Source organism: Artemia sp. Qi Xiang Cuo, chromosome 2, assembly GCF_049724085.1.
Source record: "Artemia sp. Qi Xiang Cuo chromosome 2, ASM4972408v1, whole genome shotgun sequence".
Classification (NCBI taxonomy): domain Eukaryota; kingdom Metazoa; phylum Arthropoda; class Branchiopoda; order Anostraca; family Artemiidae; genus Artemia; species Artemia sp. Qi Xiang Cuo.
Genome location: NC_142795.1, coordinates 16,921,258 through 16,939,045, shown reverse-complemented (window position 1 = coordinate 16,939,045; position 17,788 = coordinate 16,921,258). Strand labels below are relative to the sequence as shown.

At 34.1% G+C, this 17,788-nt stretch overlaps 1 protein-coding gene across 4 annotated transcripts in view; it reads right to left on the bottom strand.

The window, feature by feature from the left end:
• The window catches only part of LOC148954951 (ATP-dependent DNA helicase Q5-like), a 60,158-nt gene that overhangs the window by 23,245 nt on the left and 19,125 nt on the right, over positions 1-17,788 (bottom strand). For all 4 annotated transcript variants that reach the window (XM_089099389.1, XM_089099381.1, XM_089099372.1 and 1 more), the window contains exons 4-9: positions 15,418-15,759; positions 11,788-11,967; positions 9,066-9,283; positions 4,171-4,416; positions 2,405-2,623; positions 478-718 (exon numbers count right to left, since the gene is read on the bottom strand). In XM_089099389.1, the coding sequence (XP_088955515.1) occupies positions 478-718; positions 2,405-2,623; positions 4,171-4,416; positions 9,066-9,283; positions 11,788-11,967; positions 15,418-15,759 (1,446 nt within the window). The remainder of the gene's footprint in view (positions 1-477; positions 719-2,404; positions 2,624-4,170; positions 4,417-9,065; positions 9,284-11,787; positions 11,968-15,417; positions 15,760-17,788) is intronic.

Genomic DNA, 17,788 nt, shown 5'->3' with positions numbered 1-17,788 from the left:
CCACTTTACACCAGTTGGCATACGCAAGTGCTTCCCATCTGTATTCTCCTTGGGGTGGCAACATCAATAGTTGATACCTGTTCCCTCGGCACCCACCCCAGGCTCGTCAAAGCCAGCAACACTAGTTTTGCCGGTGTCCAGTCCTCCCTCTCCCACTTAGGGGGATCCTCTAAGAGCAGCTCAAGTGTTTGGGGTGCCTCAAGATGATATCCAATCTTTGGAGGTGGTGCTTGGCAACTCTGACATAAAACGCGATATTATTTTGATTACAAAAAAGTAGACTAAAACAATTTATTTACCAGTATTTTCACTTCACTTTTTTCTTTTTTTCGGATTTCGATTCCATTTTGTCATCTTATTACGGTAATCTCGGATCGTAAAATGAGGAACATAAGAAAGCAGTTATAATCCCCAACCCTACTCGTGAGATTATAGAGTACAAGAGTGGATCTATGAAATCCGAGGGAATGCACTTACTGCAATGGTTAATCCAGTAACTTTTTTTTCAGTTGCTTCCGGACATTTAACTGGAGTGTTCTTCACCAATTCGGATTCAACTGGTTTTCCAATCTCATATCCACATTTCTTTCTATCTCCACCTGCTTTCCTTAAAGCGAACTGCTCTTTGATTAAATCTAAACGTTCTTTCTTTGCTTTCTGTTCATCCTCCACTTTCCTTTCGTCATCACTTCCATCTCCTTCATACGCATCGGCTTCCCTGTAAGTTAAGAGCCACGTCAAAAAATATATTTATTCGCTAAACTTTATGGTTAGATACCCTTTAAGGTTTCAAAATAAGAAAAATAATAATAATTCCAATCAGGAACTGAATGCTTCTGAAAGCATTGAGTGATGTTTTGTACATAAAACATCACTTGTTCAATTAGGAAATAGAATATACGTTCGTTGAATTAAATCCACCAGAAAATATTGTGTAATTTAAAGAACAATATTGATCTAGCAAACAGACTGTTTGTCCATACGTCTTAGTCCTTTGACTCGGGTCGCACTTGCTCTGTGTATACACACTATACCATGTTGTAATGAAGAATATTACAGAAGACCCCATGTAATTAACTTTTTTACGTGAAACATCATTGCTCACTTGGATTTTATTTGGCAGCAGTACCAGTTTTATCTACTCCGTTAGCGAATTGATAGCCATGAACAACACTGTAGGATAATTTTCTATGTTCTTAAAGTAATCGGATTAACGACGCTTCTTGACTACTAAGGTCCCTGCGTCGGCCCTGCAATACGTTGCTACAGCAAGGATCCATCTCTGAATCCAGTATTACCACGCTAAGGTTAAACCCACTGCGCCACCACAGGACTTCCTATGTTCTCTATTTTTTTAAAGGTAATTTTGAATTTTTATTTCTTCCAAATATTTCTGAATTCTATATCAGGCATTTTATTCTTGTAAGTTGTCATTTTGAGAATACAGATTTCAACACGATAAGAAGACGTGAGATGAAAAAGCTTTAAATTTTCACTAGAGAACGTGAAATGGATTTGTGCTGAGCCCACTTAAAAGACAGATTAAACGCAAAACATAAAAACAAAACTAAATTAAAATTTACCTTTGGCTTCGTGAACCAGTCATAAAATTTAATGATAACGATGATTATGACTAACCCCTGATATATTCAAAATTATAAAAACTTCTTAACGTCTGAAAACTGACATACTAGTCATACAGGAATTTTAAGCACTGATTAATTTTCACGAGCTTTAAAAACTCTTGGTAATCCCCCCCCCCCACTCATCCACCTGCTAAAAAAAGTAGTATGACGTTTCCCTTTGGAAAATCTTGCAAAGGGATTCCCCTATTTCAATTTTTCAAACCCACAAACAAAAATTAAACTCAACAGCTATCTTTGGCTGTGTGAATCTATAATAGAATTTATTCATAAAATTGTAATAATGATTAACCTCATATTTATACAATGATGAAAACTTAAAAGCTTCTTAAGACAGATGTAAAAGCAGCAACTGAAGCATAAACTTTAATGACAGACAGCTATTCATATTCTTTCGAAAATCTTGGCTCTAAACCCATCATACCCCTTTCTAAGAAAAATAGATATAGGACTTTTCCGCTTTAGATTCATCTTAGAGGGAGTCCCGATATTTGAGTTTTATAAGCTTCACTTCTCTAAAGTTAGTTAAATCCATTATGGCGCCACCGTTTTTTCAGTTCATTATGCTCTTATAAAATCAAAGAATTTGATCCTCATAAAGACGGCGAAGAGGAAGATGGCAAATTCAATTATTTTTGGACAAACATAATTATACATAATTACATAATTATAACATAACAAAACATAACAAACATAATTACATAATTATATCTACAGTATAAAAAAAGTGAAGAACAAAATTTAAAAATTTTTCATCCTACCTTTTTTGTCCTCTCCTCCCTCCGCCATAAAGTTCAGAATCTTCTTCTTCAGTATTTAGTAAGTATGAGCCTGCATTGAAAGACTTGTTACGCATGACATTGTCATAAAACTCTTTGATTCTTTTCTCCACAGTCTTGGGGCTTTCACAGACATCGCAATGCTTTTGACAATCGGGCGGATCATCACCGAAATATTTGGAAAATGTTCCATGACGGCACCTTGAAATATTACAAGATATTTTAACCTAATTGAGATGCCTGGGAGGCAAATTTTGATGACAAAGTACATTGCACTCATTTGTGCTAGCCAGATGCTCAGCCAAATAGTTCCTACGTGTACATAGCTTTTCTAATCTGTAATTTGACGTGATGAACTTATCAGTGAACTGTCCTAGTTTAATGGTCAGCAGAGCCAGTTCAGTCAGTAGGAGGCCGTGGGCTTGAATCCCATTGATTGCAAGTTCTTAAAGAAAATTATTTACTATAAAGGTTTCTGTGTACATTTACATATAGTTTCCCCTCTGTAAAAAAAACAAACTATCCTATGCATTCAACTTATTTCCAAAGCCATTCATCATACTTAGATTCTTTCTTTCTTTTTGACAGAAACTGAACTCTATTGAGCTATTAAACAATATATAGTTCTTGTTTTTCACTATACTGACCAAAAATGAGCACGCTTTTCATACTCTAATACTCTGTCCCTAACATTCTGAAAACATTTTCAATCCAATAAATAATCCCTCAAAAGACAGAAAAAGATATTCCATTTTAACTGTTCCACTTGTTTACTAAATTGACCCCATAAATTTGGAAAGGAAAGTATGGAAAGGAAAGGCCACGTGGCTTCTTTACCAGATATCTCATTATTTTATGGTTTGCTAGTACGTTCTAGAGAATTTCGCGTGTTTTATATTGGGTATATTAGGGTGTCTCAAACCACTTGCCTCTTATTGTAAAAATATTTTGAGCTTATAGAATAAAAGATTACATTCATATACTTGCATATGGCTTAGGTGGGATGGAAAAACTCCCCAAAGGAAAAGGATTGTCTGAATAGCCACCATTAACAAATTTAAATATTATGATAATAGATTCATGTTTTGTCATTCATATTTTATCCTAATTGAAGCGAGCTCTTTTATCTTTTTCTAATAAATATAGTGAATCAGCAATGTTTCAGCCCAAACCTCAATTGTCAAAATGTGATCAGCAGGAAATACCAATTATATTTTAAGTGGCAAATATGTTTCAGCTAAGAGACTGCAACGATATTTTAAAATTGACATGTACAATTTGAACATCCCAGACATGCGCTAGTAATGATCTTTCTCTTTGCTTCTTTATCTTAACTTCGGTTCTCAGTTTACAAGGGGAACCAAAATCCTCAAATTCTTTTGTCTTCCAGTACAAATACTGGGAAACCCCTACACAAAGCTTTCAAACACTAATTTTGTATTTTTGCTCATGTCCCACTCCCAAAAAGGTGTAAAAAATGACATGAAAACTGACATTTTTTTTAATAACTGCTAAAAAGATTTAAAATTACTTTTCGCAGTCGAAATCCTCCCGTCAAGGGGAAATCCTGCATAAAGCCATGTTATAGGCTTGACTTTTTATTTTCAAAGTTAAATATTTATTTTTCTTTATTAGATTTTATTTCGTTTTGTAAACCTTTTATTGTTGTGTAACTCTTCATCTATCATTCTATTGTCCCACTCATTAGAATTAAAGTGCAAGGAAATTTTGCAAAAATATTAGCTTACTTGACTTCTTCGCAATACTGCACCATAAGCTCATAGCTCTTCATGGCAGATTTAGCCATATCCACTTTCTTCTCAGATTTTTTCTTTGCTTTTGACTGATCTTTTTTCAGTAGAAATGCCACCGCATCTCTGTCACGTCGTGAATAATATATTCTACAACCCGACAGTTTTCCATCTCGGCCTGCTCTACCAGATTCTTGATAATAGCCGGCAACACTCTGAGGCATGCACCAATGAGCAACGAACCTAAAACATATAGCCAAACATATTTCAAGCCGTAAGACCAAGTAAAAATAAAAATTAAAGCCTGGCCAAAATGGTAAGGCAACACAGATCTTTTTGGAAAGCAAGATTTTTGTGAAACTTGTTGTGCAGTGTAAAAACTCCAAGCACACTTCTTTTTCATAATCGTGCCTACACGTGACGTACCTTAACTCGAACCTACTCTTCATACTTAACACCAATTCAGCTAGCATCAGAACTCCCAGACATTGGCCAGTTGACTTATTAAAAGTAATGGATTATATATATATATTATTCTCTATATATATAGATTACAGATTATACATATATCTTTGTTCAACATCAGACAATATATCGGATATAGGTCGATTTTTTTATTTATTTTTTTAATATGCAACATAATCAGAAGGTGGCGCCAGAGTTTCTCCAGTAATTTTGGCTTGTCCAGTCCTTATGGGCAGAGCCACCAGATAAGCTAAAAATAATAACGTTTGTTTGAGGATTTTCTTCTCATTTGTACACCCAACCCTCAAGTACGCCTGTCCTTTTTGGCATCCTGGCATATCCATTGAATTGTCAGACAGAATAGTGGCAATCCAAAAAAGGTGCCTAAGAATTATGTTCAATGAGGGCAGAGTACCTTATATTTCCCTTTTTCGGAGAGCTAATCTTGTCACCCTTAAGGAAAGGAGAGCAAAAATTTCCTTGCGTTTCGCTAACAATTCCCTTCATAACCCACGAACAGCTCCCCTTTTCCCCGGGCAATATTCACCCCTTCGGCCCAGCCTCCAACGTTTTGTTTCAAAAAGAATCCCCCTTTTTACCCCAATAAGAGTTTGCACTGAAAGATATAGAAGAACTTTCATCCCTTACATAGTTGATATTTTCAAAAAGTGAATCTTCACAGCCCCCCCCCCCACTCCCTTTTTACCTCATAATTTTTAATTTTAATATTCATTTTGCAAATTTGGAGGTTTTTATTTTTTTAATCACATAACAAGCTTACGTTACTGTTTTAATTTTTGTATCCCCTTTTTAATTTTACGAGTTTTCATTTTTTTTGACATTTTTGCTGATTTCGCATTGACCTTCTAATTTTATGAGTTTAATTTGTTTTTGTTTTTAACATTTTTACGTATTTGACATTGACCCTTTTATAATTTTCTGTTGTTTGTTTGTTTGTTTATTTTTGGTTCTTTTTTCGTTCTATTGATGGTAAAATGCGAATTCGGCACATTTAGGCTTGTGATAGCCGTTTTTCAGCAATAAATCTTATCTTACCTAATCCTGACTATGGTGAGGAAAGCAGCAGAGGTTAGTCAAATGAATCCAAAGTATTTTTTTGTCAATACTTGTCAGTACACACCTGGTACAGCAATGTTTGAAATGCATGGAGAGTTCAAGAACAAACAACTTCTACCAAAACAACTAAAAAGATTACGATAAAGCATACATTTCTGTTTAATGAATGTTTAAATTAAAAAAAGAAAAAATAAATAAATAAGAAAAAAAAATGAATGTTCACTTGCGTGGGTGAAAGATTCAAGATTCAGTCGATTAAAACCATGATATCCAGTCAGGAGCATAGCTAAGAGGGGAGAGGGTGTCGTAAGGTGGGGAAGGGGTTCGTTCTAAAGTGTCGGTACTACGTGCTAACAACTTTGGAAAATTCACCTATTTACCTTGGAAAATTAGCTTATTTGTCAGCATTTGTCACTGGACGATTTTGTCAATACATTCTTTAAATCCCTCCTCCAAACTTGAAGCCCTAGCTGCCCCCTTGTATCCAGTGTGCCTAGCATGGATTCGTTAGTAAGAGACCTTATTATATGAATGTAAAGTAAAGTTTTCACATTCATATGTGAATGATTGAAATAGAAATTCCCGCTATTGAAATTTGGGTTTTGAATAATCCATTTCAGTAAATATCTTACACTTCTTTTAATCAGATTTGCACGTACTTGCGTTTATGTAACTAAACCGGCTTAATATAGTTTTACTGTGCAGACTAGAACTTTATTTGGTTTAATATTTTTCTAAATCTGTTATTGCATTATGTGGAATCCACACAGGCTGTTCTTCGGTGAGCAATTAGATAAAAAAAAAAATTCAGCTGAAAGTAAGGAGCGACATTAAAACTTAAAACGAACAGGAATTATTACGTATATGAGGGGGGGGTTGCCCCCTCCTCAACACCTCGCTCTTCACGCCAAATTTTTTTGGCCCTTTAAAAAAAAGTTGCTTATTGTTCTAATTAAACGACCCTGATGTTTCAGGAGTCGTTTTTAAAGAAGTAGGACAAAATTTAAACTTTAGCCTAAAGAGTTATTTCAGTGTTCCTCTTTATATAATTTATTTAATTAATTTACCTTATAATATAATTTACTCTTATAATATATAATATAATATAATTATATAATTATAATTATAATATATATATTATATATATTTATAATAATTAATTTATAATATAATTATAATATATATATTATAATTATAATTATAATAATTATAATATAATTATAATATAATTATAATATAATTTACTCTTAATATAATTTACCATAAATTATTATTATTACAGTTGATAATTCATGAGAAACCCTTAGAAGGTCGTGAAAAATTCTTTTTAAACTTTATGGAGATTGCTCTCGTCAATAAGGCCGTTGTAAGACCTGAGCCAAATCTTTGTGTACTTTTTGCAGAAGAAAATTAAAATCAATTCCAGAGATTTATTTTGAGGCATTTTATTATTACGTCTGTTATTATAAGTATCAAGCACGTGATTCACTTGTTATTCATCAAGAATCATTTCCCATCTGCCCCCCCCCCCTTCAGACCCAGGCGGTCAATGTAATTTCAAAATCTAGGGAGGGGCCAATTTTATTTTTTCCGATTAAAATACCCTAGAAAATGCATTTTCCAATGAAAATTCCAAAAAAGATATTTTTTTAAACTAAGGGGGGGCAATTGGGCATGAGGAGGTATAACAAAAGGTGAGCGTTCCCTAAATTCCCCCTCCCACCTACCTAGATTTTAAAAAACCTTTTTTAGTGTATTATTTGCTTCAAACAGAGACGGAGATAATTGATACAAATCTAATGTCAGAAAGGAGGACTATATTGTCCAATTTTTATGGCAAAGCTGAATTTCTGCTTTTCAGGAATAATGAAAGTATAAACAGATAATTGTAAAAAATTAAATAAGTAAAATAAAGCGTCAATGGTAAATTTACTCTAAGCATAAAGGAATTAAGAAGTAGTAGCAATTAGTGTTAAAAGCAAGTGAAACATATACACTAAAATCAAGTAGCATCAAGTAGCAAATAAATAAACAATAAGAAGCAAACATAATGCAAAAAATAAGAGTTGAAGTTTAATTAAAGTCTAAATATAAGGGAATGTGAAAACATAATGCTCCTAAATTGAACAGGAATTGTTATAAATGGAACTATCAGTAGTAGTTACATTATCAGACTTAAGATTAGAGCCTTTGCTCTTAGCAGCATGAAGAATTGCGAGAAAAAGCTAAATCAGATAATCACGATTTCAACTTCTTAGAGACAGTCAAAATCTAGTCATTATCAAGGGGTTGAGTATCCAGAGAGTTGTGTTATTCTTCGGCAGTCATAAATATCCTTGATTTTTAGATAACATATAAACTTTGACAGATATTAAGTTTAGAGCAAAACAAATCCTATAATAAATTATTCGTCTTGACATTTCCTAAAATGGTCCTCACGCTACTGACTGTTTCTTGACGTGTTTCACTAAACATAGTGAGGTTACATTTTGACTGAGGAAGGGGGTATAAACGACTTAGTCAGTCTTTATACATATATTATTTTGTATCTCTTCCCTGTTGTCCTTTTCTTCTCATCTCATATGTTTACTTTCTTTGGAGGCCCGGTAGGCTGAAGAGGAATAAAGAGAAAGCTGTATTTAAAGCAGAAAGATGGCGCTAACAAAAAGGACAATCCAAGGAGTTTTACACCTCTGATAACCACAAGAAAAACACCATACAGATAGTCTTGATAATATTTAACAAGACTTTTATCTCTACACAGCTAAAAAAGCTGTAACCCAACACCCTTGCAGATCCCTTTCCTTTAAATTGCAGCACATAAGCATAAGCATATCGCCTAAAGCCCTTTTTTCTATTTTGGTATACAATATTACCTCCTTCTCAAAGAAAAGGGGGAATACTAACTATACTAACTTACTAACTAATTAACTAACTTACAAACTAACTAATTTACTTACTAACATAATTACAAACTAACTAACTTACTAGCTAACTATACTAGCTAACTAACTAAGCATACTATAATTAGTATACTAACTATACTTATTATGCTAAGAAAAAGATAGAGACATGGTGGTTTCTTCAACACAGTCATGCTTAAAATTTGTTACATGTTACCTGGGTCAGTTTAGAGCCCAGAAGGAGGCGACGTGAAAAAATTCACCTAGCACTACATACTAATATATTTCAATAAGTACTAGCGCACAGGCCTAGCACTGTTTTTCCCTGTATTTCAATTTATGAAGTTTCTAGTCCCTGATTAGTTTTTGTCGGTAATCTGTCAATGTCTCGAGAAAATCATATATGTCTTTTGAACATAAGCCCTTGCATGTTTCAAATAAGTTTACCTAACGTTTTTCTTATCGACTCCCATGCCAAAAGAAATCGTTGCAGATATTACAGGGATTTTTCCATCCATCCAATCTTCTTGGACCTGATTTCTTTCCCGATCACGAAGTCCAGCATGGTAAGCACGCGTGGGAATACCTCTTGAACTTAATCTATGAGCCAAATCTTCAGTGCTTTCGCGTGTTCGACAATAGACAATACCACAATCACGTTCACTCTAGAAAAGTAGAATATCATGAGGACAAGATGGAGGCTTACAGACCAAAACGGATGCCTAGTTTTTAATTTATATTGACCTGTTCCTGTATACAGTGGAATATGGGAGTAATTCCCTCCTCTCCAGACTAATTAAAGGGATCGCTCCTCCCCCTCAACTCCCAGTGAAATGTGATAATTCTGGTCTGAAAATACCCAGCTTTGTGCTTTCGATCCGGGCTCAAGGCCTTACCTGAAGAAAGATAAACTGAATCCCCCTCGCCTTCGAGAGATCAATGTGCCCATGTATGCTTAAAGTTATCTATCACATAAAAGTATATCTATCACGTCCACAGAGACCGGAGGAAAAATTTCATAATCCAAGAATTTTAATGGGAAATAGGTGTAAAATCCCACCCAAAATACAAGAAATTGACAATACAATTACAAACACTGTGTTACAGATTTATATAAAAACTATAGTATATAACTAGAAACTAAATATAAAAAAAAGAAGTAAAAGATTTATGCTGAATTAATAGTATCTCAGTTTTGTCCACATAGTTAGTTCTACAATTACTAGAAAAAATATATATATACATACAAAATAAACAGACTACTAGCAAGTAGAAAGAATTGCTTGGCCTGGAAAATTACTAGTATAGTTTAAAAAAAAAGAGAAAAAGTCGGAGGCATTTTCTGCCCTGCTTCTACACCTGTTTCTGTCTTGTAAATATGTTTGTGTCCTTCATTAAAGAAAACCTTACAAATTAATAAAAAATTACTTCTAGCGTCCCTGAATAAAAAAAGAAGTAGTGTTTCCTGATACTGGTGGCATTGGGTTGGTGACTAAAGGGATAGTAATAAATAAATCGGAGCTTGACTAGTTTTTTCCATTGTTTTACAACAGTTCTGTTTATTTATAAAAGACATGTACGCAATAGGATCCTTTTTGTCGAGATACAGAAAATTGCATTTGAACAAAAACTAAGAATTACAGCAAACGTCTAAGGACTTATCTCAAATTCACCAATTCATCTAAATTTAGACTGCCAATATAAATTTTGTTCCCTCCTGAAAACTTATAGAATAATGTTTTTCGTCATGCAATGAATTTAATTTAGCAGTTTTAATGAACCATCGAGTCATTTGGTTAATACAAACCAAAGATGAGCCCCCCCCCCCACCTTCCTAAGGAAGGCAGATATTTTATATGAAAAAATAAAATAAAAGGAAGATTAAATATTCAAAAGAAGACCAACGGTAAAACAGCGTGACTAAAACTATGAGAAACCTCGCGATGTCCATGAAACTTAAAGCGTTTCTTCTTTTCTTTCGTATATGTCTTGATTTAGTGAGCTAGTCTACGCTGCCACCTATACCACGTAATTTTTTTTACGTCAAGTGAACATGACCATGCTAATGATCACACTAGTCTATTATGTCTTATTTGAAGACTGATAAACGAGCAATGCTCTATCACTCATCAGTTGTCACCATTATTTCATTTGAAGATTTAAATGGGTATACAAGGAATTCTTTTACGTTTTGGTAACAAAAAATATCCACACAGGGTATGGCTGAAGCAGTTATTCTGCTAATTTCTGGCAGCAGACAATAAATTTAGCTTTACAAATCGACCAAACGACGTCAGACGAAATACAGCTGATGTATCTGTTTGAAAAGGGAAATTTTATGTCGTCTCCCTAGAACATTCCCCTATCATAGAAGGCAGGTTCTTATTTTAAATACATATTTTCGATCCCAAGGCAGCACTAGTTACTATTTTACCAGAAAATAAAAATGGGACTTTTATTTACTGTAAATAATTTTTTTTTTCGGCCGAGAATTGACGCGATATAGGAGCGAACCAAGAATTCACCCCAAAAGTTCTTTTTTATTGGGTTGGTGTGAAATCCACCCACCAAAGCGAATTTCAATGAGATTCATCCCGCCGGAGCGAACCTAGCTTAACCTGCACCCATGTTCAACAAGCTAAAGGAGGATTTATTTCAGTCAAGATATACCAAACCTAAGCAACTGAGACAGTCTTAGACTTCAGTAGCTACGAAAACATAATTTTAATCAATTTTGGTGGAGATTTGGACTGTTTGAGCACCTGAAGATTAGCAGTATTTCTATACAAAGTATGCAAAATAGTTTGTAATGTTTAGGGATGTTAAATAATAAACATGTCGTTTTTTACTGGTCGATGTATTTGTTGTTTCCCATAGTAAAGAATCACACTAACTACGCTTCTTGACTACTATAGTCCCTGCGTCGGCCCTGCAGTTTGTTGCTACAGCAAGGTTCGATCTCTGGGTCCCATATTACCAAGCTAAGGTCAAACCCACTGCGCCACTACAGAATATGTTGTTTTCCAGTAATGTGACTTCGATCTTTTTGAAAATTTTGCTTTTTTTTTGACAAAAGTCAGTAGTGGTACAAATTTTTGGCAACACTGACTTACTAAACAGATCTGAGTGTAAAGGCAAGAGAGAAAATGGTAAGAAGAAAAGAACCCACTGGAGATTTACTGTGCCAGTCTTCACCAATCCATTTTAGTGCAAATTGGGCTAAATCATCTTCAGGGTTTTTAAGGGAGTCTTGAAACACGACGTCATAGAATAGATTCGATCTGAAGCAAGAGACCTTAAATTTCACTGGGTGTCTGAGGCTCAACTGTTTATATACGTCTTCTTGCACCTAAAAACACAATTAAACAAAATATTTATTACAGCACAGACAGACAATCACCTTTAAGGGTTTTTCTTTCTTTACAATAAAAACCCATAAGAGTCTTTGGTCTACTTTTAAATTTAATTAGGCCTTTGTTTTAATTAACCAACAAATTCGTTCTTGAGTTTTTTTTTTAGTTTACCTAAATAGAAATGGATATACATATATATATATATATATATATATATATATATATATATATATATATATATATATATATATATATATATATATATATATATATATATATATATATATATATATATACTCTCTCTACACACATATATATATATATATATATATATATATATATATATATATATATATATATATATATATATATATATATATATATATATATATATATATATATATATATATATATATATATATATATATATATATATATAGCTTTTCTACGGCTAAAACTAAAACTAAAAAAATATGTATGGCTAGTGTGAGTTGAAAATGACCTAGCTCATATCAGTATTTTTCATAAAGATATAAATATAATTTTCAAAACTATTATCGAAATATATGACCCTTTGGTCTTGAAGCAGGAACCATATTTTTTGCGATCTTTTTGTGGGGTGAGGGTAGGAGGTCCGGAAGATTTGTCGATGCTGGACTGAATATGAAGAGACCAGGAACGTGCGGAAAAAATTATTCCGAGGCAGCACGTTTTTTTGTTGTTGTTGTTTTTTTTTGGGAGGGGGGGAATTTGTCATAACCTCAAATAGAGGAGAATTTAAAAGCACTATTTAAAAAAAAACATAGGAAAACATGGTAAACTTGGCACTGATGCTTACGGAAGTGTGCAATGTATGACGCACTAATTCGAAAGCTCTAGCACAGAGAAAAGGACAAAAAATAATTTTTTAAACCAGTGAAAATTTCGGGGAGAGGAGTATGCGCAGATTTGTTGGCCTCGGGCAACTTCGTGCTACAGTGAGTTGTTAGTAGTGGTAGCAATAGGAAAAGTTTTCCCGTCTAAAAATTTCTGACTTTCCCCAGGGAAAATGGGTCCTATGAACCAAAAACATCCTATTTTGTGCAAATATTTAATATCCGATAGCAATGTGATGCCATCGATTTAACCAATAGGCAAGAAAACACTGTTTTACATAATTGACCAATTAAAACTTTTCTATTGTTAGGATACACAACACATCTTCCCAATAGGTTACATGTCAAGTAGTTGCAAGTATAAATATTTTGACAGAGGCACAAAAATTATACTAGCTAACACTCAATCACACAATGGCACTTTCAAGCGATGTTCTTTCAAACGCAAAGGGTATTTGCTTGCCTGTTCAAATTAGCTCCCTTGAAAAACAGCTGTGTATAGATGTTGCTTGTTTATCATTATACACTAGGTATAGAAAGAGAAGAGCGAGACGAAATATACAAAAAAAAGAATAGAATAAAATACTATTTTAGAACAACAAATAAAAACAGGCACATAATCTTAAATGGACAAATCCGATCAGCAAGTTCCTATCTTTAAGTAAAGAGATAACTACAATAGCAGCAAAACGAACAAAATAGGTTAAAATAGAGTAAAATAAACATATAAGCAAAAATATACTGTCAGAAAAAAGATAAAACAAACATCTATAAATTAGCAAGTGAAAATTCGATAGGTAATTAGTCAGACTTCGCTAGCCAATAAAAAAAAAATATATATATACATTCCTGTAGCGAGAGATTAAAGGATACAAATGAAAGATAGCGAAACTTTTGCATTTTCCGCCATTGCTCATCCGTGTGTTCGCCTAGCTGGCTTGTAGTAGGAAGACGTAGGATGTATTACAATAAATTAGATAGAAAAAGAATTCCTTCGCAAAAAAAAAGAGAGAGAGAGAGAGAGGGATAAAAGGACAGAGAGAGATATAGAGTTACCGGTACTTCTTCTGGCTTTAAACGAGGTTTTCCGTCACCGTTGAAGTTATGAGTTGCCAAAGTTCTATTCCTGTAACGACGATATTGAAGAAGCCACTTCCCATGGAAAGAATCTCCAAGGTAAAGACTTAAATTATATTTTACAGACTCTCTCCAATTTTTCATGTGGTTCATAAGCTCTTTCTCATACGTCACCAATCGATATAACAGACCCCATCAAACTTAAAACGAAGGAGACAAACGTATAGAGTTTTAATTTTGGGTGATCAAGCTCAGGGATGAACAGAAGAATTTACTTACCGAGGGAAAAGACGAATCTGTTTCAACAGCAATATAAACAAATTTTATGACCCATGTCACATAAATACATTAAAATTATGAGCAAGATTTTTAAGACATGCCGGAAATTTCTTCGTTCTTTCTTTACTTCTTTTCAGATAGTATCACTCCAAAACAGGGGACTTGGCTTCTCCTAATACACTACCACCCACTGGCCATAGCATTGGCATTTGTACTTTCTAAAATATAAACAAGTTCTCCAAAATGTTCCTAGCTTGCTATTAGTTCTTCACTAGGAGAAGCGAAATGCTTCTCCTAGCGTACTACCACCCACTTACCGAAGCACTGACATCTGTGCTTTCTAAAATTTTAAAATATGAATAAGTTCTTCAAAATGCTCAATCAATCAAATCATTTGTTACGCAATAAAATGAGACGTTTGAATATGTTTTGTTAACATTTATTAATTAGAGAAATTGAGTAATGGTGGGGCAAATCCTTTTTAGAACTTTGGGTCTTTGTATAGGGTATCATTAACATAGCCTATGATTAATTGATTTTACCTACAGTCAGACTTTCACCGTCACATTCGTCCTCCTTTCCAAGAATGCTTGGAGAGTACATATTGTGCTTGGCTAGACTAGCTCAAAAAAGCCAGGAGACCAAAAATTTCAAGAAAACTTTATTTCACCCAGTAAAATATCGCAATTCCTTCGTGCAACATTTTATTCGTCATTTTGACCAGTGATTTTATTACCTGACATTTCTTATTGAAGTGTTGATATGAGTAATTGACTTCACTTTAATGTGTTGACGTTGAAGGAGCACCTACTACTTTTGATTTTGTCGATGCTGTTTTTTTTAACCCTTTTGCTTTATTATTTTTTTTTTCAATGTGATTATAGTCATGTTAGCTTGAAGCTATAGCCGTGAAGAATTGTAGCGGGTAAATTATAGTGAACAACAGTGAAATATGGTAGTTAAGAATTCTAGCCTAGTCTATTAAGGTCCAACATTAGCAGCAGAATAAAAAATAAAGGGTTTGAAATTACAACATTTATCTGATATTTTGAGTGGTGTCAATAAACATTTGGAAGCTTAAATAAATAGCAAAACTATTCAAGCTAGAAACATGTAATTTTTGAAGAAGAAACTTCTAGTGGAAATCTAGTCATTCTACTTGGTTGAATAATCAACCACATTTCTTAGAAAAATATGAGGAAACACAAAGCATACCTTTGCAGTAGCAGTGGCTGTAAGAGCAACACAAGGAACACTAGGAAATTTGCTTCTTAAGCGGCCAAGCTTTAAATAATCTGGTCGAAAGTCATGCCCCCATTGACTCACACAATGTGCTTCATCAACAATGAAATAAGACAATTTGTTGAACTTATAAAGTTTCTCGACTAGATCTTGAAAAGCAATTGTAGCAGCCTGTTCGGGCGTGATGTATAAAAGTTGAGTGTTCGGTGACATGCACTGGAGGTCGTTGAGTACACGCTTTCGATCAGAGCCACTCATTTTCGAATTAAGGGACTCGGCAACAATTTTGTGGGCGGCAAGATGCTCTATTTGATCCTATAAAAAAAAAACGAAAATAGAATGTAAACGTAATATATCAGAGGCAACGCTTTAGCTGTACCTTGGTAAAGTAATTTCCGTCCCTTGTATTTTTTTTTCTAACAATTAGCAGGGAAGGCATAGTTGCAGAAGCTTCGGGGGGGGGGGGGGATCCCACGAACCAACTGGGCCTCATCCCACGCAATTATTTGCCCTAGATATCCATGTATCCCCGATACGAGGGGGGCTAAGGAAACCTTGAAGTTTTATTTCCATAGAAGAGAATAGGTAAATGAAAGGGCTCTACGTTTATCAATGTTACCAAAATAGCGTATCTGCAATATTTTAAGAATGCCTTAAAGAATCAAGTTGAAACTTTTAGGAGTATGGAGTATTAGAGATGGTGTGGCAATAGGAACAACAAAAATTTTGACTTGAGGGAGTAGGCAGAGGAAGAAAACTAAGCATTTTCACTGCAATTTCATTAAATTTTTTGGAACTTTAAACTCCAGTGGTACTAAAATCATGTTATCAAAACAGTACATGCATAATATTTCAAGAACGGTTAGGAGGATCTTTCAGGTTTAAAACTTTCAGGGGGTTAGGTGCCAAGTAGACCTCAAATTTTGTCTTGGAAAAGGGGGCAGTGGTAAATCAAAAGACACTATAATATATAAGTTATCAAAATAGCACGTCTGTAATATCATGGTAACTACTAAGGGAATGGATTTGAAACTTTCAGAGGGTTGGGGGTGGAGACTCCCAATTCTTGGCAGGGGTTAAGGGCTAAAAGTTTAGATATTTTATGTGAGCAGTAGTCCTAGTTACAAACGTCGCACTTCCTGTTCGTTTAGGTTTGAACCGAGCCCTTTTAATTCCTGTTCCTTTTAGGTTTCATTTATTCATTCAAAGCAATTTTTTTCGCTTCAAGTTTGAATCATTAAGAGACTCTACTTCTACTTGCTTTAGGCTAGATATCATTATTCACTTTACTTTTCTTTGCTATTTACTTTATTTTAGTTTTACTTTTCTTTTCTACGAATATCTTTTTGATATTAAAAAAGAATAAAATATGATAAACAAACAGCATATTAAAAAATTAATAAAGCAAAAGAGAATCATAGGTTTTTTAATATGCTGTGCCCTAGAAAATCTTCTGTAGATTCAAAAGCACCAAATAAAAATATTTATAAAACCTTTCTAAAAATTAAACCTTTCTCTCTAAATTCACTAAATGGTATTTTTTTTCCCAGTACTTGCACAAACAAAATTTTGCGAGAATGAAGAGACTACCTTATGCAGTTCTGACATATTTTATCAAAGAATACTCTATATTACGACCAACCCGCCTTTTTCTTTTTTTACCTTCAGACTTTTCAGACTTTCAATTGTTTAGGGTAGCAGCAAAAATAAAGGTTTTTCACTTTTTAGTGCAGTTTTAGATAAAATTATTTTTTTAGTCTTTTTAATATTGTTGTTTTTTACTTTTTTGCCATGTTTAACCCTAAAATACTAAGGGAGGGGATGTACCGAGGAACATTACTACGAAAGGTGGGTAGATTATACCCCCTCGTCTTTGACATCGATGATATATCGGCTAACGTTTATTCAAAAATGATTGGGATGAAAATCAGACACCAAAGTAGAAAATTCTCTTCTGGATCACTGGTGTTCCTACATCTTTGGGCTACTCTAATCCGCACTCTAGGCACAATAATGATCGGTGTTTGCTACAAAATGGTTTCCGGCATAAGGTACAAAGATGAGTGGTTTTGCAGCGCTTACTGAGTTGACAGAATAGGCAGTTTGTCCTCTTGCCCTCACCTGAGGCTGTTGTTTGACGAACAGGATTCACCTTTAGGATGTCTCTGATGGTTTTTTGAAGTCAAAGCGGCAAACCTGGCGTTTCATAACGATGTTGCATCTGTGGCTTTACGATCGTCTCTTACAAAGTTATCATAAAGCCACGTCGCTGACAAGGTTTTTGTCTCAGGCGGTGCATATTGTGTGCGTAAATGATGAAAAAAAAGTTGATGAAAGCTGTATT